Source organism: Microtus oregoni, unplaced genomic scaffold (assembly GCF_018167655.1).
Source record: "Microtus oregoni isolate MIOR12 unplaced genomic scaffold, Mior012 000103F_ref0000194, whole genome shotgun sequence".
NCBI classification, from domain to species: Eukaryota; Metazoa; Chordata; class Mammalia; order Rodentia; family Cricetidae; genus Microtus; species Microtus oregoni.
The window spans coordinates 3083722-3106862 of record NW_024544717.1 but is presented as its reverse complement, the minus strand read 5'-3'; the positions used below and the strand labels follow the sequence as shown (position 1 = coordinate 3106862).

General features: G+C 41.1%; 2 protein-coding genes across 5 annotated transcripts in view; one reads left to right on the top strand and one right to left on the bottom strand.

The window, feature by feature from the left end:
* Positions 1-4065: 4065 nt before the first annotated feature.
* Positions 4066-21876, top strand: LOC121443273 (protein FAM8A1-like). Of its 3 annotated transcripts, none has more exons than XM_041644984.1 (5): positions 4066-4860; positions 5865-5985; positions 8585-8708; positions 9645-9784; positions 21590-21876. In XM_041644984.1, the coding sequence occupies exons 1-5, from the start codon at positions 4194-4196 to the stop codon at positions 21591-21593; spliced, it is 1056 nt and encodes a 351-aa protein (XP_041500918.1). In that variant the 5' UTR covers positions 4066-4193; the 3' UTR covers positions 21594-21876. The 3 variants fall into 3 exon arrangements, with proteins under 3 accessions (XP_041500918.1, XP_041500917.1, XP_041500916.1); XM_041644983.1 differs by lacking the exon at positions 21590-21876 and adding an exon at positions 11211-13987 and having other exon boundaries at positions 4068-4851; XM_041644982.1 differs by lacking the exon at positions 21590-21876 and adding an exon at positions 11211-13987 and having other exon boundaries at positions 4068-4860.
* Positions 15730-23141, bottom strand: part of LOC121443272 (nuclear pore complex protein Nup153-like) — a 47976-nt gene continuing 40564 nt past the window's right edge. For both annotated transcript variants that reach the window (XM_041644980.1, XM_041644981.1), the window contains 4 exons: positions 21744-22097; positions 19556-19831; positions 17682-17850; positions 15730-17367 (listed from right to left, as the gene is read on the bottom strand). In XM_041644980.1, the coding sequence (XP_041500914.1) occupies positions 17283-17367; positions 17682-17850; positions 19556-19831; positions 21744-22097 (884 nt within the window). In that variant the 3' untranslated portion in view covers positions 15730-17282. The remainder of the gene's footprint in view (positions 17368-17681; positions 17851-19555; positions 19832-21743; positions 22098-23141) is intronic.

The window sequence follows — 23141 nt, the reverse complement described above, 5'->3', positions numbered from 1 at the left end:
CGTGTGGTTCCACGCCCTGACGGATACAGACACCCATTTAGTTTCATCTCTAAAAGTAACTGAACATTTAATGCTTACCAGTCCCGTTCTAACATAGTCCACTGGCCAGTGAGTTTACTGAGTTTCAAGCTAGAACCAATTCTTCAGAAAGATCTCGTGCTTTTTAAAGAATGGCTAATGGGGCTGGAGAGAGCTGTCTCTGAAGTTTAGAACGCTCAGTGCTCTCACAAAGAACCCAGGTACAATTCTCAGCACTCGCATAGTGCCCTTCCTGACTCCGTTCCAGAGTATCTGATGCCCTGTTCTGACCTCCGTGGACCCCAAGCATACATGTGGTGCACAGACATACATGCAAGTAAAATAGTCATATACATACTATTTTATTTTCTTTTATTTTATTTTAAGTGTGTGACTGCATATATGTCTGTCCACTCATGTGTGCAATGCCCAAGCAGGCCAGTAAAGGGCATCAGGTCCACTGGAACAGAAGTTACAGATGGTCGTGGGTCACCATGTGGGTGCAGGGAATTGAACCTGGGTTCTCTGTGTTCTTAACTACAGAGTCATCTCTCCAGCCCCCAGAAATTTTATTATATAAGTAAATATTTAAATCACATGACAATCCAGTTTTCTTTCTCTCACAATTATTTACTATTTTTTGCCTCTGATCATCTTTTTAAATGGAAATATAGGTCTTTTACTAGAGTACATATATCATTTTTCATTCTCAGTGTTCCCAGGAATGCCATATACTGTATGTATATTGCATATACATACAATCAGTAATATATGTGAAACCTCACTGTAGATGTGTGTGTGTGTGTATGTGTGTATACATATACGTATATGTATGTATTCAAAAAAAGTTCTTCTGGGTTATACTGTATTATATTTATTTTACCTATTTTGGTTTATGACTCATTGTCTCAGTCTTCATGAGGGATAGTTTTTACCTATGTTTGATTTCAATTCTTTCAAGTATTTACATGTTTTTTCTTTCACTTATGTGTGTATATGTGCCCGTGTTTTGTGCAAGCAATTGTGTACGCACATAGAGAGTATCATATGTCCTCCCCTGTTACTCTCTGTCTTAGTCCTTTGAGGCAGGGTCTCTCTCTGAGCCTGGAACTTGTGTTTTGGGGGGCTAGGCTGGAAGCCAGCAAATTCCTTTTCTCCACCCACTCAGAGATGGATTACAGCTGTGCACAGAACAAGACTCTGCTTATTTTATGGTTGCTGGATCCAAACGCCAGCCGTCATGCCTGAGCAGCAAGCTCTTTTAATGGATGAGCTATCTCTCCAGCCCCTCTGCATTTCTTTTGACTTAAGGCATTTCATATTTGATTTCTGTTCAATCTCTTGATTTATACTTGCCACATTGCTTCTGGTTTTCTGAAATAATATTTACTTGCTTCTACTTCTTCTCAGATTATGTAGCTTCATTTCTGAGGGGCTTTTATTCTTTGCTGTCTTATTTTTTTTTAATATCGTTACTGTGTCACATACTATGGGACCATGGCTATTCAAAACAAAGTCTATATCCCTGATAAGCATGATATTTCATCCTCTCTCCAGGTCTTTTCCCCTTCACTCCTGCTATTCCTGCCTCCCCACTCTAACTCATAATGATTATTTATTTAAACATTAAAATATCTTAGTAGCTGAAGAGATAGCTCAGTGATAATTTGTTTAGCTGGCTTGCAGAGATGGCTTAGTGGGTAAAGGCAATTGTTGCCCATGCCTGGCAACCTGAAACACATGTAAAGATAGAAAGAGAAAAACAGACTCCATATGTTACAACATAGCATGTGTACTTCCACACACATGTGTCCTAAATACACATTAAAAATTATTATAATAAATACAGTTAGAAAATACAAATAATTTGCCTAGTATGTCCTAAGATACTGAATTTGATCTCTGGAATAAAAACACCAACAATGAAATCTTTCTTCCAAATTGATTTTGAAACCGAGTGGTCAGACATATGCCCTTGAGTTTGTCCCGTGGTCTTCTTGCATACAGCCTTAGAGGAGACTAGAAAGACAAATTTAAGGGAACATATCAAAGAAAGAAAGTCCCTCTTCTCCCTTACCTGAATTGCCGTGTTGCTTGCTGACAGAGAGAAGAGTGTTGACCTATATGTCTGGGGACTTCCTTATATAAAAAGTGTGTACAGAAAATTATATTTAATTCTCCCCATTAAACTATTATTATTAGCTAACTAACTATACTCAGGGTTAAAAACGAAGCAGTTTAACCTCTTTTTTTCTAGAAGGTCAATGAGGGCCACATGTATTACACATTATAGGCAAAGGTCAATCACTAATGCCCTCAATCTTTCTTTCTTTCCTTTTTTTTCTATGTGTGTGTGTGTGTAAAAGAGAGAGAGAGAGAGAGAGAGAGAGAGAGAGAGAGAGAGAAAGAGAGAGAGAGACTGACTATCTGCAAGTTGCCCAGGCTGCACTTGCGATTTCCTACCTCAGGTAGCTGGGAGTACATGCCTACACTGTCAGACCTGGAATGATCTATGATCTTGTCTTAATTATATTTCTTTCTCATATAAGAAATGTATGCTAGTACAGCCATACACCATCTTAAATTTTCACTTATATATAAAGCATCTTCCCATAAGAAAATGAACATAGCCCTACATTTTCCTCTCAGCCTTGTAGATTACATCTTCCAACGAGGTAATGGCCAAATCCCCCAATCACTCACACTGCTACCTGCTGCAGAGGCTAGTAGGCGCATTCTTCTCTTAGGAGCCACACTTGATTCCCATTGCCTGTGTTCTTTCTCCTATAAATTAACTCGATGCACTCTGACTCATTTTGAGATTCTTTTTATGCAGCATTGTTGAAGAATCTGGGTTGTACCTACGTACAGTCCTCCGGGGCTCTGAAGGGAATGCCACAGATTGCACAGTGGTGATGGATGTTGAGTTGTGTTTCCTGTTACTAGTGATGGTCTTGAGTAGGTTTTCAAGTGTTTCAAGAAAAGCTTTCCCTTGAAGCAGATTGTTAGTTTCTTAAGGGCAAAAGATAAGCTTTTTTTCTGTCTCCCAGACTATCTACATCGTTTCTCTAGTTGTTACTATTGCTGTGATAAAACACCATGACCAAAAACAAGTTTGGGAGGAAAGTGTTTATTTGACTTACAATTCCTCATTGTAGTCCGTTACTGCGGGAAGACAGGACAGGAACTCAAACAGGGAAGGAACTTGGAGGCTTGGAGCTAATGCAAATCCCATAGAAGGGTGCTGCTGGCTTCTCTCCATACCTGTCTTTTTATACAACCCAGGACTACCAGGCTGGGTGTGGTGGCACCACCCACAATGGGCTGTGCCCTTCCGCATCAATTACCAAATAAGATAATGCTCTACAGGCTTGCCTACAGGACAGTCTTAAGGAGGCATTTTCTCAATTGAGGCCCCCCCCTCCTCTCAAATGCCTCTAGCCTTTATCGAGCTGACATTAGCTAGCACGACCATCATCAAGTATTCTCACATTTTTGGCTCTTGTATATTTCTTGTACGACCCTGGGGATATAAAGTCACGCTGCTACTCCCAACAGGCTTATAAACTTAACACAGCAACGTGTATTAAGATGTAAGTATGTGAGATGTTGCGTATAGATGAAAAGACCAAATCATACACGGACTAAGGTATTAAGCAAGAAATAGACGCTGTGCTTGGAGGTCTGGGCCCGCTTGGAAATTCCGGTAATAAGGTTGCAGTTCCAAGAGGGACAACCCCGTCCTAACCCCACAGGAGCGTCTCTAAGGCGTTGGTGATGGAATTGTCAAGAGGAATGAGTGATGCCGAAGGTCTCACAGATGTAGCCTAATTAGGTACGTTCACAGAGTCCTGCGCGAAAGCAGGATCTAACACGTTTTGTTGTGTCGCGATGTGTTATGTTAACGAAGACGTCACAGTTTATGATTAAAACACACAATAGAGCGGCAGAAACACCGTTGCATAACCGGGAACCAACTTCCGCAGGAGTCCCACCACCCGCCCGGCTCCCCCCGCGACGCGCCGGAGGGGAGGGGTTTCCGCTTCCGGCGTCGGATTGTTGACGCCCGCCCACCCGCCCGCCGCTGTGGTGGCTCCCGGGCGGTTGGGGAGGGGCAGCCGAGGGAGAGCGACGGCGCAGTGACAGGCAGCGCGGAGGGTGCCTCCGAGGCGACGATGGCAGAGGGGCCCGAGGAAGCCCGGAGCCGTCCCCCGGGCCAGGACGGCAGCGGCGGCGGGGACCACGAGCCAGTCCCTTCCGGGCCTGACCCTCCTGCAGCGGCCGCCCCCCAGCCCCGGGCCCTCGCGACCATCGGCCCGGCCGGCTCCGAGGCGGAGGCGCCTCGAGAGCTCCGGAAGCGCCGGGAGACGGCGGCAGCAGCGGTGGCCGGGCAGCAGGAGCCCGGGGACTGCGAGGCGGCGGCCGGGCCGGGCCGCCTGAGCGCGCGCGAGTACTCGCGGCAGGTGCACGAGTGGCTGTGGCAGTCGTACTGCGGCTACCTGACTTGGACCAGCGGCCTGGCCGCCCTCCCCGCCTACTGCGGCCCGCTGCCCGCAGCCCCGCAGCCGGCCGCCCTGGCTTCCCCGCCGCCGCCCCCGCCGCCGCCGCCCCCGCCTCAGCTCGCCTACTACAACCCCTTCTACTTCCTGAACGCCGCAGGGCCCGGGCCGGGGGCGCCCACGGGCGGCGCCACCCCGACCGCCGTCGCCGGCCTCACGCCCCGGGCCCCGCACGTGCAGCCGGCGGCCCGGGCGGCCCCCGTGACCAGGGCAGGCTCTGCGACCCCTGCACGGACGGCGAGCGACGCCGGGCGGCAGGCGGGTGAGAACGGAGGTGAGCCGGGTGAGTGGGATGGAGGAGGGGCGGAGGAGAGGGTTCTGTTCGCTTTGAGGTTTAGGCCGGGATTCACGAAGCCCTTGTTGAACTCGAACTCTTGATCCGTCTAGCTCCACTGGCCGCCTGTTAGGGGTACTGGTGGCTCATGGCCCCTTTTTAAATGACTGCTACCCCTACTGCTCTTCTTGTGGAAGGATTTCACTCTGTAGTCTAGGCTAACCTTAACTGTGTAGCCAGGTTAGCCTCGAACTCGCAATGCTAGTTCTGTGTCAGCCCACAAGGTTAGCCTCGAACTCGCAATGCTAGTTCTGTGTCAGCCCACAGAACATGCCTTGGCAGAGCGATCTCTTGAAGGAGTGACCATTGGGCAAGTAAATGCTCGCTTTTGAGATATGAAACTTCCACAGACATCAGCTATGGTTTGCCCAGACCACGCAGAAATGTCCTGCCACGCAATGCCAATTGTTCTCCCCTTAGACGTGGCTCTAGTCCTTCCCGTGTCAAACCGTTCTCTAAGTGATCTCCATGCTCCGGAAAGAGAGATCCCAAGTTAAACTGAGATGGCAAGCCCCGTTGTTGGAGGAGCTAGTCTACAATACTATTTATCACCTGGACTTGGGCTGCGTTAGGACAGTGGAACTGAAAGGAGCTCATTACAAATAGAATAATGAGCTTCATCTGGGCCCAAGCTTACTGATCTTAAATATCATCTAACTGGTTCTGTTTAGTAACTACAGTCTTACTGTAGCAAATCTTGCAGTCGGTCTCCTGCCTCCAGGTCCAGAGAGCTAGTTCCTGGTGTGGGTCTCCGTGTCCCGCTCATCATTAGATAATTTAGTAACATGTTCTCTTGATGACATCATTGCCATTGGCTGCTCAAGGCTGTAATTTTTTTTTTTCAATTCAGTTGGACCTTGACTTTACTTTGCCCCTGCATTTTCGGGCTTGTATTCTTAAACCTATGTGAGTGATTCATTTTCCTCTCCCCTGCCCCTTTTCCTTTTCTACAGGCAGAGAGTATGTCATTCCATCCTTGGCGCACAGATTTATGGCAGAGATGGTGGATTTCTTTATTCTCTTCTTTATAAAAGCGACCATTGTCTTGAGCATCATGCATCTCAGTGGGATAAAGTAAGTTAACAATGGTCACCGAAAAGGCTGGAGCTGCTACCCAGAGATATTGCTTTGTAAAATCTGCTCATGCCTGCGAGTGACTGGGGTGATGGGTGCCCAGGGCCAGGATTTCTTTGTGAAATCCTCTAGCAGTTGTATTTGCTTTGTTTTTTGTTTTATAAAACTTTTTTTAAAAACTGTGTTTATATGTGAACTTGTGAAAGCCAGGAGGTCAACTCTGGGTGTCTTCTGCTCTCTGCTGTTCTGTTTTGTTTGTTCTTGAGATATGATCTTTCACTTAACCAGGGGCTTATCATGTAAGCTAGACTGGCTGGCCATCAAGTCCCCGGATCAGCCTGTCTCCTCCCTTCCCCCTAGATGCTACATAGGTGTATGGTACTTTGCCTTCTGGATGAGTTCTAAGGACAAGCTCAGGACTGAGCTGTCACCCCTCTGCTGGTTTAAGAAAGGAAACTTCAGTATGTTAAGATCTGTGGGAAATACTCCTATTGAAAATATATAAAAAGAGCGAGGCTTTGTTGGCACATACCTTTAATCCCAGCATTCAAGAGGCAGAAGCAGGCAGATCTCTGAGTTCAAGACCAGCCAGAGCTACAGTTAGAGCCTATCTCAAAAAAACAAACAAAATTTAAGAGGCAAAAGGAGCCTCCAAACCTGGCTTGTTCTATTAACCATTCTCTTTGGCCAGGAATTTATTGGTTTTCTTCTTGTTGGCCAATTAAGCACAAAGAGGGGCTATTCAATGGTTAAGAGCACCACTGATTGTCCAGAGGTTCCAAGTTCAGTTCCCATGTCAGGCATCTCATAACTACCTGTAACTCCAGCTCCAACCCCTTCTTCTGCTTCTGCACACACATGCCATACATTTGTGTACACACACAAACACACACACTCAGTGATCAATTAGTAGCATTTCAATGGGGTTGATTACAGTTGAGCAAATTTCACTCTACTGCCAAGTTTGGCATTTTCTTGAGAATTGCAAATTCTTAGGATAATGGCTCTTATCATTTACTAAGTCTTTTCTTATGTGCAAGACATTGAACTTGACTCTTTTGTTAACCTTAGTACCACGAGGTAGACACTATGTTTATGACAAGTTAAGGCCAGAATTGGGAGAAAAGGTTTAACAGTTACAGTTGTTAAACCTTATAGAGTCCTTGTCAGGTGTTATGGTGATTCCTTCCTATCTCATCTCCTCACCCCCAACACAGCCTTTATTTTACATTTTTATTTGGAAGTCAGAAGACAATTTGGAGAACTTTACCTCTCCACTCTGCTATAGTTTCTTTTTTTTTTTTTTTTTTTTTTTTGGATTTTTTCGAGACAGGGTTTCTCCGTAGCTTTTTTGGTTCTAGCTCTTGTAGACCAGGCTGGCCTCGAACTCACAGAGATCCGCCTGCCTCTGCCTCCCGAGTGCTGGGATTAAAGGCGTGCGCCACCACCGCCCGGCAGTTTCTTTTGACTGATTTCATCACCTGTGTTAAACTGTTTTAACAGGTGCCCAGTTTTTTTTTAATATTTATTATGGATACAATATTCTGTTTACATATATGCCTGCAGGCTAGAAGAGGACACCAGACCTCATTACAGATGGTTGTGAGCCACCATGTGGTTGCTGGGAATCGAACTCGGCACGCAATGGAAGAGCACGCAATGCTTTTAACCGCTGAGCCATCTCTCCAGCCCCCCAGGTGCCCAGTCTTAACACAGTCTCCACACAGAGAGAAATTGGGGCCCTATCACTTGCTCCAAGGCTTTCTCTCCTGCCAGTCTTTCTCTAAAGTGTCTTCCATCCTCTTGGTGTGGCTGACTTCTCTCCATTCTTTATGTTGTAGGAAATGTCCTTTCTGAGAAGTCTGCACAACAGTCTTATGTGGTGCTTGTTTCCTGACACAGTTGGCATCCTAGTTTATTATTCTTTATTCTATTTTCCTTGCTAGTTAGAATCTCAGTGGAAACTGAGACGTTCAGCATTCCCTTGCTGTCCTAGTCTGCCTTCTGTTGCAGTGATAAACACCATGATCAAAAGGGTTTATATTTTATAGCTTGTAGTCCCACTGAGGGAAGTCAGGGCAGGAAATCAAGGCTGGAACTAAAGAAGCAGCCCTGGAGGAATGCTGTCTACTGCTTTGTTCAGCCTACTTTCTTAGAGCACCCAGGACCACCTGCCTAGGGGTGGTACCACCCACAGTGTGCTAGGCCCTTCCCACATCAATCATTAATCAAGAAAATACCTCACAGACTTGCCTAAAAGCCAGTCTGATAGAGGCATTTCTCAATTGATTTCCTCTTCCCAGGTGATCCTATCTTATTTCAAGTTGATAAAACCATTGACATCATGTCCTCAGGTCTGACATCTTACTTGTTCTACAGTGTTCTACCGCTGACGTACAAACAACCACACCTTTTGCTTTTATATACTTATTGCTATTTGTTGAATAAACTCATAGGTATTTTATACAATTAGATGGCATGAACCTAACAGCTTAGAATTTCATTTAAAACTTATGACTTAGACTGATCAGGGGGAAATGACACAACTGACCTGGTAACTCTAACTAGTTCATCTATCCCCAAACTCTCCTTTGTGCAGGGACATCTCTAAGTTTGCCATGCACTATATAATAGAAGAAATCGATGAAGACACATCGATGGAAGACTTGCAGAAAATGATGATTGTGGCACTTATATACAGGTTGTTAGTTTGTTTCTATGAGGTAAGCTGCCAACTGAAGCAAATACTGCTTTAATAGTGTAATTTTAGGTTTCTACCAAGAAAAAGAATGAGAATTTCTGGAGCATCTGTACACACTTGTATTTTTTCACAATTTTTTAAATTAACACTTTTCAAGTTCAAACTTAAATTTTAGAAATTTAATAATTGTTTTGTTGTGTTTTTCAGTTTTGGAAATAGAATTACATTCATAAAATAGGTTAGGTCCAAAAATATACTTACAGACTGGTTATAGAAATATATTTTTACTTGTGAAACAACTTCATAAACTATGAGCCAAAAAATACAGTAGATAATTTTGATATTGAACATTTTTTAAAAACTGTAAAAAATGTTTTAGTGACTAATTGGAGAGGGGTGGGTATTGGAGATCAAACCCAGAGCCCACACATGCTAGGTAAACCAAGCCTCTTTTTCTTTTTTAGAAACGTCTCAGAGTTCAAGGGCAGATCTTGAATGCAGTTGGGACTTCTTGAATCACAGCCTACCCAGTAATTGGGATGACAGGCCTTGTGCCATCAGGCCAGACCTTTATTTAGGGTTTTGTATGTCAAGACAGGGCCTCATTATGTAGCCTGGCTTAATCCCAAACTTGCCAGTCATCTCTCCCCAGCCTCTGGTTGATTAGTGGGCTTCTAGAATTCTATCTATTGGCACATCCAGTGTAACTTTATTTTTGAGACAGGGTCTCACCCTGTAGCCCTCTCTGACTTGAACTCACTGTGCTTACCAGGCTGACTTTGAATACAAGTTTCCAATCCTACCTGCCTCTACTCCCAAGTGCTGAGACTAAAGATGTGTGCCACCATACCTGGCCCTCTGACAAGACATTTTTATAAAGAATGAGGTGATTTTAATAGAAAAAATTTTAATCTTTAAAATTGATTTAATTTTCTTTAAATTGTCCTTCTTTCCTTAGATAATTTGCATATGGGGAGCAGGGGGAGCTACTCCAGGAAAGTTCCTACTAGGGCTTCGAGTTGTGACCTGTGATACATCAGTACTCATTGCTCCAAGTCGGGTTTTAGTGATTCCTTCCTCAAATGTTAGCATCACAACGTAAGTTCTTTGCTTATCTTAATCTACTTGCAAAAAGAGTACAGTTAAGTCATCTTCTACTGTATAATGATGTCAACTGTACATGGCATATTCAGAAATGATTAAGATTCTACTACATGCTAATTTCAAGGTATCTTGAGCTTCTGGAAATGCACTGATTATTGCATTCTCAGGATCATTCATACATTCCTCAGAATGAGTTCGTTAAGTGGCACAGGATTGTGTTCAGTATTCACTAGTTACAGGTTCTATACAGTGTTTTAAAATACTGGTCTTTTTCTTCATCATATACACTGTAATCATATGGACTTACATGGAAGTTTGTGTGTGTCTCATTGCCTTTGGCATAAATGTTCAAAATGATTCTATGAAATGTGTCGCAATGAGGAGATACTTGGGTGTTTTCAGTGCCCTGTGCCTAGCTTTCTTCTCTGGCTCTGTGAACTACCCACCACAACCCTCTCCTGGCTCCAGCTCTTATACGTAGCACCCATAATGCCTGTAGTGAGGGTGCAGTGGCAATGGAAGCTGGGGAGGTGAGTGAGCTGTGATCGCTTGAATCAAACAATTTGGCTGATTCAGGGGAACTAAGACAACAAACTCCAGAATTAGGCTAGATTTTGCTGGCATATGCACATTGCCTTAGAGCTTTGTGTTTTAATTCAGCTTTTTTTTCCCCCCAAGAGTTTGTGTAGCGCTGGCTGTCTTGGAACTCGTTCTGTAGACCAGGGTGGCCTCAAACTCAAAGATCTGCCTGTCTCTGCCTCCTGAGTAGTGGGATTACAGGTGTTGCACCACCATTGCCCAGCTCTGGCTACTTCTAATAATGGTTACTGTTTACTGAACACTTCTCAGATACCAGGCATTTTATTAATTTAACGCAGCATTTTGATCTCATTTTCACAGCTGTGGAGCATTAGTAATTAAAGAATGTGAAACCAACCAGTTTGGATTCAGAGTCCACACAGCTGCTGACAGGCAAAACTAACATTGTTAGGATAATTCTCCATTTTGAGCTATTACTGAAAGCTTTTAAGACTTCTAATTACTGGAGCCCATACAGGAAAATGGATAAAAGAATAGATTGTGTTTCAGATAAAATAGAAAGTAGGACTGCAGTAGCATACTCAGTTCAGAAGATTCTAGAAACCCATGGGAATATGTGACTATGGAAAAGGGATGTTCTTGTCTTCTAACAAAATAGAAAGTAGGTGTGTTGTCTCCTTGTTGGTGTCCCGAGGTATTTAAAGCCATGCACGTCAAAGTTGTAGTCTTCTAGGAAGCTTTCTTTAGGGGCAGAGTAAGTAGTTTCACTGTATTGTGTGAAAGGTTTGAACTGTGTCCTGAAGGTAGAGACAGCAACAAGAAACCTAGTCAGGAAATGACTCATACGACCTGACGTGCTGCTTCTGCTTGCTTCCTCTAGGTCCACCATACGAGCTTTGATCAAGAATTTTTCTATTGCTTCTTTTTTCCCTGCTTTCATCACACTACTGTTTTTTCAGCATAATCGAACAGCCTATGACATTGTAGCAGGAACCATAGTGGTAAAAAGAAATGGAGTCAGATGATGCCCCAGAGCCCAGAATTCCACTCTTTGGAATAATAATGACAAGTCTAAATTATGTATTAAGGCCATCAGTATCTCTAGGTTACATTAATTGATGATTTTAAAAATTAGAGCAGTCACTACATTGTGATGCAGGAGACTGTTCTGAAAGTGTTGACTCTACTTATCCAGGAACTTTCCAGAAGGAAAACCTATTAAATTCAAGTGTTAAATATTTGTAGGATAACAAAGCAAATGGTTTTAATCAATATAGATAAATACATACTTTAGCATTTAAGATAACAAAAATTTGCTGGAAGGATTTTCAGCTTTAAACTCTCCATTTTCTTTTGGCTTATCCTGGAGTGAAAATGTCCAGTTGTGTTTTATAAACACCTACATAACTCCCACAACTCTTCTTAGGGAAGTTGTTTTATGTGGGCATTGAGAAAGACCATCAACTCAACATCCCACTGGCTCCATGGTAGGTATTGGAGAAAAGGGCTAGTGAGGAAGGCCTACCAGTCCCTCACGTCATACTTCCATGTTGTTCTAGAATTCACTGCAGTAGTGGTGGGATTTTACAGCTTCTTACTGCTTATGTATTTGGAGGCAAGAACTTTTGTGATGATGATGAAAATATATTGTCATATCATTTATATTTAAAAAAAAAAGGTAAGTTAGTGATTGCCTTCTGTGAGGGTAGAGCGGGGATGGGGATGTGATTTTTCAATGTAAATTCAGCTTAGAATTCATGTGCCCTAACATCCAACTATAAATAGGGGGGGAAACATTCAAACATTCCCAGTGTTTACGCTCCAGTGTTCTAAATGTACCTGTAGATTCTATTTCTGTACAAGCAAATTCCTAACTATATTCTGTACAGTTCCATGACTGTCAAAACATCAAGGTATTAAGAGTTCCAGTGTTTTGTAATAACTTAAATACTAGCAGCCTGTGAAATATTAGTTTTCCCATGATAAATTGTTCTCTCTAATGCAAGACAGAATATCATTTCCAGACATTATTCTAGCGTCTTTAAGCTCGTTTTGAGCCTGCTAGAGAAGAAATTTGGGGGAAAATATTAAAGCAAACTTTTGCGTATAGTCATTGTACTTTGCTCTGTTGGTGCAACATTATCGGGTTTTTGTCTCTGTGCTTTTGTTGTGTCCCAGTTAGCTCGCTGTACGTTTTATAGTTTAAACTTTATTCTTACTCGTTCTTCTATGTGATTTTCTCAAGAAACACTAAATTGTATTGTACACGACGAGATCAATCTTTGTTCCTTGGTTTTAAATAGCAAGAATAAGCCATCTGTTGTATTATTGTATCAACTTTCAGTGGGCTTTTGACATTTAAAACTGAAAATGCATTTACTGTCTACAGACACTTTAAGAATCTAATAGCTTATTGTAAAAGTTCATAAACCATGATTTCTAAAAATAATTTTACATTAAATCCCAAAAAAACCCTATTACTTGTTAAGAGCAGCACATAGAGAAGACTTGCTTGTGGCTTTGGCAAGACCTGATGGCTCTTCAAACTCTTACACTACAGATCAGGAAATTGGTACGGACACTACTTTTGCCACTGATGAGAAAATTCAAGTTGAAATGTGCTTCATCCACCCAGCTCTAGAGTATTTGATTATTGTAGTTTTCACTGAGGGTATTTTTATTTGTGCAGTAAAATAAACAGTTTCTTAGTTTAAATACTGCAATTTGCTTTGGGCAAGTTATTTAGATCCAGCTGTGGATTCAAGCTGTGCCATATAGGTGGTAAGATAAAAGTATTGCTTTGCCTCTACAATAAAACCTCAAACTAAGTTCCCTTTAGGGAAGAAATCTCAAGAGTTGAAATAAAAAGGAAAAAAGGGAACCTGGCATGTTTCTTCTTCATAGGGTTGTAAAGTGGAGCTTCCTTCGCAGAACATGAGTGTATTCAATTACAGAAATACTGATTTCCTATGTCTCATGCTGAAGCTGTAAAAGGGCAGAAATGAAGATGTTCTTTTAATGAGCATGAAACCCTGTGCTGAAACCTTAGGATTGGAGTCTTGTTGATGCATTACCATTCAATCCAGACAACTGGGAAGAGATTTTATTTTAGGCAGTGAGAAAGTCTCAGCCATCACTGGCTAGATCTTGTTCCACCTTCTAGGTAGGAAAACTGTGATAACTGACCATAAACACATGCCAGTAGACAGTATTCTAAAGCATTGCCCAACTCCTTTTCTAGCACTGGCTTAATTCTCCCCTACTTCTCCAAGAAAGAGATCCTAAAAGTTTTAACTTAAAAAAACTTGTTCACATCAGTGATTTGAGTGTTTCACTTAAACAACTGTTTCTGGCAAAGAGGAGTTGAAATTTTACACTTGCTATTTAGAAGGTGGGACAATTAAAGTTTCTCATTGTTTGAGGACAATGCCTAAATTAACAGTATTCATAAACTCCAACAAGTACTGTTTCAGCTTCTTTATTCACATAACCAAAGGCCAAAGTCCTTACTCATGCCTGGGTGAAGTTCCTCATTTAGAAAGGCTTCCCTTGCAAACAGTATCTAATGACCCACCTATAAACAAAAGTCACCATTCTATTTTTAATGTTTGTATGTCACCAGTTTGTATTTTTGTCTCAATAAATATGTCAACAGTGTTATCTGTGTTTGTCTATTTCTTTGACAAGTTTTCCTAAATTAAACTAATAGGGCTGGAGCGGTGCTTCAGGGAGCTAACACTTGCCTTGAATATGCAAGACCCTACACTATCTAAACACCTATGAAAAAATTATATCTAAAAAGTTACCTGCAAATGAATGCTACTTCAGGTTAAACTTACTGGTAGGTACTTGGAGCCATTACAACAATCAGATAACTAAATTTAAACTCCATCTTAATGGGAAAAGCCTTTACAAACCAGTCCGTATGGGCTGCCTTCCTCAAAAAAGACATGTTAACTGTAAACCCACAACTCGAGGTTGACACAAGCATACTGATGCAAATTTAAGGCCACCCTGGGCTACAGTATAAGACCCTATCTTTAGAAATTAAAGGGCATGGCTGCATTGGTGGTGCAAGCCTTTAATCCTAGCACTTGGGAGGCAGATGGATCGCTGTTGTTCGAGGCCGACCTGGTCTACAAGAGCTAGTTCCAGGACAGACTCAGAAGCTACAGAGAAACCCTGTCTTGAAAAACCAAAAAAAAAAAAAAAAAAAAATTAAAAGGCATGTGTGCAAACTGTTTAATGCAGCCTGGTCGAAGTATTGCTCCAGACAATTTACTGTTCTAAGCCAATCTACAAACTGCATTTGGAGGCTACAGTAGATTTTGGAGGGGAGGGGGAATGACACAGTTCTATACTACAAATATAGTTGCTATCTAGAAGGTCTTCACCATCCTCATTTTTCAATGTTACAGCAAACAGTTTCCATTAAAGATGCTACCCTTTCTAGAACTCGTTGAATCATTCTTGGTCTTTGGAGTATATCAAGTGTAGTATCTGTTCATTTACCCCTTCAATAATTTCCATTGAATTTTAAGCTTCATACAACCCCCAAGAAGGATATGCTAACAATAAAAACAAGTAGTTCCCAAGTTAAATCTTTACTTTGTTAAAAAAAAAAAAAACCACTTTAATAAAAATGCTAGTTATATTAATAAAATTTTTTTTCATTATTTAAAAAAAAAGGAATTTCAGTTGTTTGAATTATAGTTTTTTTCCTTAAGGCCTGAAATTATAATCACTACACGCAACCTAGCACTTAAATGCTTAAATTGATATCCACAGACCTGACAGAGTTAGAAAAGGATTGTTATCCAAAGCCAGTCTGTCAGTCTCTGGGAATATCCCCTAAAACGTACATGTACAAATCCCACTAATAATAAGCACTCTCAATCCCAGCCAGTACAATGAAGAGTTTACCATTGCTGGGCCAGAGGAGTACAGCTCCAGAGATGGAGCTGCCACCAAGACTGGAAAGCTACATGCAGCCCAAGAATCAAAAGTCTCAAGATCTTAACAGTCTTGCAGACTCTGGAGAACCAAAAGATTCCCAATTTTCATATAAACCAGAGTTAGTAGGAATTTAGTAAACTGCTTTTTAAAGTGTGTTTAAGAGGGGAGATACTAAAAGTAAAACTATTTCCTACACATTTTAGAGAAAAGGGATATGCCCTATTAAACCACTGTTTGGACCTAGATAATGCCTAAGAACTGGACTCCAAGGTCACTGTGAGGTCAGACAGGTTCCGAGTTACCTCTTCCAGCATTCACCGGACTCCAATCAAGCTTAAATAATCAGATAAATATTAAGGAGAATATTAGAAAAACAAAACTCTACCTTCATATCAGTATGTGATGATGGCTTAAGCTATTTTAGTTAGAAAAACACTTTTTTCATGAGGACAAAGCATTAGAAATTCTCAATGTAAATTAAACTCAACTAACCTGAAGTGGAGCAAATTAAGCACAAACTAACAATAAATGCCAATCCTAATTACACTAAAGACAAAAGTAAGATGTGCTGGCCCAAGAGTTCTCTCCTGGACCTTAAGTGAGCAAAAAGTCTAGTCATTCAAGTAATGCAGTAAAAGGCCCATTACAATGTTACAAGCTTTCAGAATGCCTGAGACATATCTCCAAGAGTATAAGCAATGAACATTGTTTAGGCATCTAGCAGGGAAGCTAGGATTACAAACAGAAAGGGTTGTATGCTTACCTTCGACTTTTAAAGGTGTGCTATACATACAAATTAAAGATAGCAGCAGGCAGAATGCAGGGGCTCTTTTGTAGACTGCAAACTCTGGTAACTCTTGGGCCTTGCCTGATTATACTCTTTGGGATTTCTAATCAACCACCCTTCCCACTAATATTATGTGCCTCCACTATGAGAACTGTTAGCGAAACGTGCTTCATAAAGTTTTATTGATGGCATTTATCCCATGGTTTAACATGTTAATTATACTGTAATAAACATGGCTTTAATATTAAACTTTTCCTTATTATCCAAAGTCACCACAGTCCATTTCAGTAAATATAAAAATATATGCTTAATACTTTGTACAATACTGGTTTTTGGTCCAAACAAAACTGGATCAGAAAAGCCAATAAATTCAACTTTAAGAATCCCCAATTTTTTTTAAAGATTTCCAAATGGATTTAGGCAACTTTGAATAATGGGATTTACATAATAAAATCTGAGACAAGACTAAACAAACAACAAAAATATGTCTAACACAAAATTAAAATTTCAAGTTCACAGATTTATGTTATGCCAAAAAGTACAGAAACAATATTGTATTTACAGAAGTTTCATAATAAAATAATGAAAAAGGCAAGACAGTCGATAGAATGAAAATATAGAAATAGCATATACTTATTAAATGGAGAATGAACTAGATCTAACAAGTCCTTAGCATGGACCATTCTTTAATCAGGCTTTCTCTATCAGAATTTTTCTGTGCACAATACATCCAACTCACTTCACACATACACCACCACAAACTCCGCATAGAAATCATTCATCTCAAAGTCCTCTAATCTATACAGGATTCTAATCTATACAGAATTCCCCAGATATAATTACAATTTCAATGCGTTCCATTAACGCTTTATCAACGCACATAGCGGTGCAGACAGGATCTATACAAAGCCATTCACCGTGCAGGCTCTATTCCTGGGTACAGCCAGACTATGCCAATCAGTGAATAATGTGCTGGGTCATAAAATGTTTTTGCTGAAGAATCAGTCAGTCATCAGTCTAGCTATTATTTTCAAAAGAGAATGAGATACGGGAATGGGACTTCCGTAAAGAAAAATGAGGGCAATTCCAAAATTAAAGAAGTCCTTGGACAGATCTGACTTCCGATAAGCCCAGCCTGTAGTACAATCCAGTATCTGAAAGCAGGCACTCGCTGCTGATAAACGGTTGGGTATAACACCTTTGTGACCTTTATTTCCTGCGTCTAACAGCAGTCTTTATCTTGCGACCAGAAACTGAAGTCCCGGAAGAAGAGAACATATTTTTCCCATTTGACCTGTGAAAATAAAACATTATGATGTTACATAACGCTCAGGACAAGGGAACTCATAACCACTTAACACAACCGGCAACAAAATGGGAAGAAGTGAGGAAAATGCTGTTGTTACAAGCAAACACTTTCTGCTATACCTGGCCTATAACTTGCTGCTCCTGTTTCAGATTATAATTTAATCCCCAAAATTACAATATCATAAACTGATACTGGGTAATATTTACTATTACCCTAACTATATTACTGCCTGATTTACTTTTAGAAACAGACACATCTTTACCAGTGTAAATTCTCAATGAAATAAAATCATCTCTTACCCCAATGTAAATGACGCTGGAGACTGGCTGAATGGGAAGCCCCCTGAACCTGAGGGTTGGGCTGAGGCTGCAGGCGTGCTAGGATTTGCACCAAATGTGAACACTCCTGATGGATTATTATTTGTGAAGTTGAAATTTGTAGTGCTGCTGCCAAATTGGAAAACAGAACCTATACAAATTAAGCAGAAATATCCCATTAATGACACAATATTGTTTAAGATAAACTTTGACCTAGACATATTAAACTTGGGAAAAATTAAGATCTTAGCAAGGCGTGATAAACGCACGCCTCTTGTCCCAGCACTCAGGATGCAGAGGGGAGAGAATCTATGTGAGTTCAAAGCCAGCCTGGGTCCAAGAGCCAGTTTCAGGTCAGCCAGGGCTGCCACAAAACAGAAATTTTAGAGTACACATGACCTAAGTACAAACACCAGAATGATGAACCCTAACCAATAGCCAAACAAAAGTAAGATGAACCTTATAAACCAATAACAAAACAAAACAAAAAAAAAAACCTAAAGGCCGGGCGGTGGTGGCGCACGCCTTTAATCCCAGCTCTTGGGAGGCAGAGGCAGGCGGATCTCTGTGAGTTCGAGACCAGCCTGGTCTACGAGAGCTAGTTCCAGGACAGGCTCCAAAACCACGGAGAAACCCTGTCTCGAAAAAACAAAACAAAAACTAAAGGACAGAATACTCAGAATTCACAAAAATAGAAAATGGTTTAACTTTCTATTCAGAGTGCACCAAGAGAAACACATATGCTCCCCAAGATCAATATCCTCTACTCTATAACATGCAAAAGAGCATTTCCAAACAGCCAAAACTGATGCTAAGACCCAACAGCAAATGAATAGGCTGCCATTCAGTGATTCACTCTGCAACAGTGACAAAACCACATTCAACATGTAAAATTTAAGAGCCAAAGAAGCAAGACTGCATCCAACATGAGCCCACTTATATAGATAAGTTACCAGGCAAAACTTTTATTTTCTAGGTGTCAGGAAACAAGAGTCCAACGGACAGAGCAGCAATCACCATTAGAGTGAAGAGAGAGGACTGTGATCAAAATGGCCTCTGATCACGTGTCCTCCAGTTGTCTGTACACACATGCAAATGTCCATATTAGATGACTTTCATGTTTGTAACCTTTTCATGAGCTCATATTTCAATTAGAACAATCAAAGGGTACAATTCTGAGAAAATACAGCACTAAAATACAGTGTAATCAGTTGTATTTAAAAAGCCACAATAAAGCCGGGCGGTGGTGGTGCATGCCTTTAATCCCAGCACTCGGGAGGCAGAGGCAGGCGGATCTCTGTGAGTTCGAGACCAGCCTGGTCTACAAGAGCTAGTTCCAGGACAGGCTCCAAAACCACAGAGAAACCCTGTCTCGGAAAAAAAAAAAAAAAAAAAAAAAAAACAACAAGAACTTTCGATGAGATATGAGAGGTAACTAGCAGCATTATCCAAATGCTGTGAAGCAACTAAGCACACAGCCTGGTCTACGAGAGCTAGTTCCAGGACAGGCTCCAAAACCACGGAGAAACCCTGTCTCGAAAAAACAAACAAAACAAAAAAAAGTAAGGTGAAACTTCCCAAAGGAAATCAAAACACTGTTCCACTGCAGCCTACAGGAAAACAGGGTGAAACAACCCATACCTAAGTCAGAGGAAGAAATGTTTTAAATATACTTTAATGCCATCAAATGCTGTGATATTTGTAGGTGGATGTAAAACACCACACTTCACTATTGTGTTAAGTCTAAAACATCAGAAAATAAGATATGCACATGGTTTCAAAATTTAAAAAAAAACAAAACAAAAAACAGACACCAGACTCAAAGTATAGATTCCACGAGTCATTACACAACTTACTGGAATTGGGAGCTGTCCCAGAGCCAAATGCAGACTGACTAGGCTGCTGCCCAAACACAGGAGGTTGGCTGCTGCTTGACACTGCCCCAAAAGTAGGTGGTGCTGCGGGCTGGGAACCAGCAGAAAACAACGATGTTGAAGACGATATAGAGCCAAAGCTTGGAGGGTTCGGTTGGCTGGCACCTTGACTTTGTCCAAACGTTGGGGTCTGGTTAGCACCAAATGCTGGACTGGCAGATGGTGTTGAATGTCCAGTGCCAAATACAAAGGAGGATCCTGAGCGAAAAAATAAATCAACAACATCAAAGTTTGTAGTGAGATTGTTCTTGAGAAGCTCTGCAAACCCACAAACTAATTTCAGGCCACTTTACAGGCTCTTACCTCGATCACAAGCATTGAATGATTAGAACAATGACACTATTTTCTAAAACATGCACTAATGTAACAAAAACTTTAAAGAACAAAACTCTCTATCTTTGCAACCAACAACCTTCTACTAGAAGAAGGGGTGTACTTAAGACGGAGTCTGACTCAGGCTAGCTTGGAACTCACTTAGCAACTTAGGCTCAACAATTTTTTTTTAAAATTCTTTTCATTTATTTATTTATTTAGTATGCAATATCCTGTGTGTCTGTGCACGCCAGAAGAGGGCACCAGACCTCATTACAGATAGATGGTTGTGCGCCACCATGTGGTTGTCGGAAATTGAACTCAAGACCTATGGAAGAGCAGGCAATGCTCTTAAACACTGAGCCATCTCTCCAGCCCAACAATTTCTTTCTAAAATGATCTATCTTATATGTTGGGGAATATTATTTCAAGGTGTGTTACTTTTGTTTATGCTGTGGAATATTTGTTTAATGATGTAAAGATGTGTTGCTTTTGTTTATGCTACATTTGATTAACTGTGAAGCTGTGATCTTTAACACCTGATAGTCTCATAAAGAGCTGAACGGCCAATAAAGAAGCAGGAGCAAGGATAGGTGGGGCTGGTAGGCAGAGAATATAAATAGGAGGAGAAATGAGGAAGAGGAGGAGCAAGGAGAGAACAAGGGGAGGAAGACATTGGGGGCCAGCCAGCCACAAAGTAAGAGTGAAAATAAGATACACAAGAAGAAAAGGAAAAAGCCCAGAGGCAAAAGGTAGTCTGGATAAGTTAAGAAAAGCTGGCAAGAAACACGCCAAGCTAAGGCGGGGTAATTATAAGTAAAAATAAGCTTCTGTGTGATTTATTTGGGAGCTGGGAGGCAGGCACCCCAAAAGAGCAAAAAACAACTAACAACACTTTTAAGTGACCTATAGGTCACTGTATGAGAACTCATATCCAATACAATCACTATCATTATCTGGCTGCATCAGAATTTGACATTTCAAAAGGCAACTTGGAAAAATTATATATTTTTCCTAAAAATCAGGTTTTTTTGCTTTGATCTTTCTTTTTTGAGACAGGATTTCTCTGTGTAGCCTTGGCTGTCCTAGAACTCACTCTCTAGACCAGGCTGGCCTTAAACTCAAAGATCTACCTGCCTCTGCCTCTTGAGTGCTGGGATTAAAGGCATTCACTACCATGCCCAGCTTGAAAACATTATTCTTTTTTTTTTTTTTTTTTTTTTGGATTTTCGAGACAGGGTTTCTCCGTAGCTTTTTGGTTCCTGTCCTGGAACTAGCTCTTATAGACCAGGCAGCCTCGAACTCACAGAGATCCGCCTGCCTCTGCCTCCCGAGTGCTGGGATTAAAGGCGTGCGCCACCACCGCCCGGCGAAGAAAACATTGTTCTTAAGAGTTAAATATATTCATAGGCTGGCGAGATGGCTCAGTGGTTAAGAGCACTGACTGCTCTTCCAGGACCCAGGTTCAATTCCCAGCACCCACATGGCAGCACACAGCTGTCTGTAACTCCAGTTCCAGAGAATCTGACATCATTATACCAATGCGTATAAAATAAAAGTTAAAAAAAAGTTTAAAAGTTAAATACATTCAACCTGAACATTATTATGAACTGCATTAATATGAACTGCATTATTTCTCCACAGGTGAAAACTTACAATATTCTAGATATGGGTGACTTAGAGGCACTCAAATGTCACTTGATCAAGATTATAACCTGCAAGAATGTGCTACAACTGTCACACTTTACAGCAAAAACAATTCAACTACAAAACCTACTCTCCCCCATCACTAAGTTACCTGAAGAGCTTGATGTGGTAGCTCCAAAACTGAACCCGGAAGATGCAGTACTGTTACTGCTGGCTCCTGATCCAAACACAAATGGAGGGGCAGCTGAGCCAGTGCTGGATGTGGTGGCTGGCTTGCTATCTTGAGGAAATAACAAAGACTGAGATGTACTGGACTCTGTAGAGTTACCGAAGGCAGAGCTGCTGACAGGATTGCTGGCCTGTCCAAACACAAAGGCTGCCACAGGAGGGTTGGAGGAAGAGGTGGAACTACCAAATATGCCACCACTGGATGAAGTGGCTGGTGCACTGGAACTAGAGGAACTGCTATTCAAGAAGCTAAACACTGGCTTTGCTACACCTTGATCTGTAAAACAATAATTGAGAAACAAACATAAATCCTTAAGAACAAATTGTCTAACAAAATGTTCCTATTATATAAATTAAGATTATTTTATATAGTTTGACTCATCAAATAAACATCTATTAACACTTTGAAATGTCAAAGTGTCTACCTTTTATGATTTATGGATTTTCTCTTTAGACAAAGACCTTCAAACATTCAAATAAAAAGTCCTGTGGCTATGTATATAAATTTAATAAGAAATACACAGCGCCTCACATACAAATCTAACTTGACTTTGTATTCAGAAACCAAATCCTGATAGAAGAAACGAGGTGTACTTTTATGTGTTTGACCATACCGTTTGTCATTTTACAATAGCAGAAATTTATCCACATTAACAAATCAACCAGTTAACCTCCTCACAATACTGACTGGACCTCAGCATTTGCTAACTCCTGCTAACTAGTGCACAATGTCACACTTGTGGCACCCTAAATTAGCAATGTACACATCTATTTCCTTGGCTGACACTGTCATCAGATTGTTAATTAGTGCCTGCATGCCATTCTCAAATTCCTTGTCCATTCACTTTTCCTACAAATTCCAGAAGTAGCTTAGCTTGACAAGATGTATAAAATCTAAGAACTGAAATGAGGTGAACAGGAGAACTACTTTCCCCGGGAATGGGTTCATTTTCTATGCTCAGCATTATCACCATTGTAAATGAGAACACTTAGAACATACAAGTCATGTTTATGCTGTACAACTACTGATTATCAACTTGGAGGGAACCTTTAGATTTTTACATGGTAATCATGAATCTATAACCCAACAAGCTTTCCTTTCCACTTTCCCAATATCTCAGAGCTCCAATGCTGCACAACATGCTATAGGTGAAGGTAAGGTCAAATCTGATCAAATGACAAGTAATTTTAATTCTGGTGTTTTTTGGTGGGGGGAGCAGCCTGTTCACAAATTTCCAAGTAAAAATAAAAACTGCTCGTGGCTATGTGAATTTCTCATTTGGGGGTTAATAATTCATTGAGTGTTTCCAAATTACTTTTC

Coding starts and splice junctions, on each gene's coding strand:
- LOC121443273 (XM_041644982.1), top strand. CDS start 4,194: ATGGCAGAGGGGCCCGAGGAAGCCCGGAGCCGTCCCCCGGGCCAGGAC. Junction 8,709..9,644: donor TGTTAGTTTGTTTCTATGAG/GTAAGCTGCCAA, acceptor TTCTTTCCTTAG/ATAATTTGCATATGGGGAGC. Junction 9,785..11,210: donor TCAAATGTTAGCATCACAAC/GTAAGTTCTTTG, acceptor TGCTTCCTCTAG/GTCCACCATACGAGCTTTGA.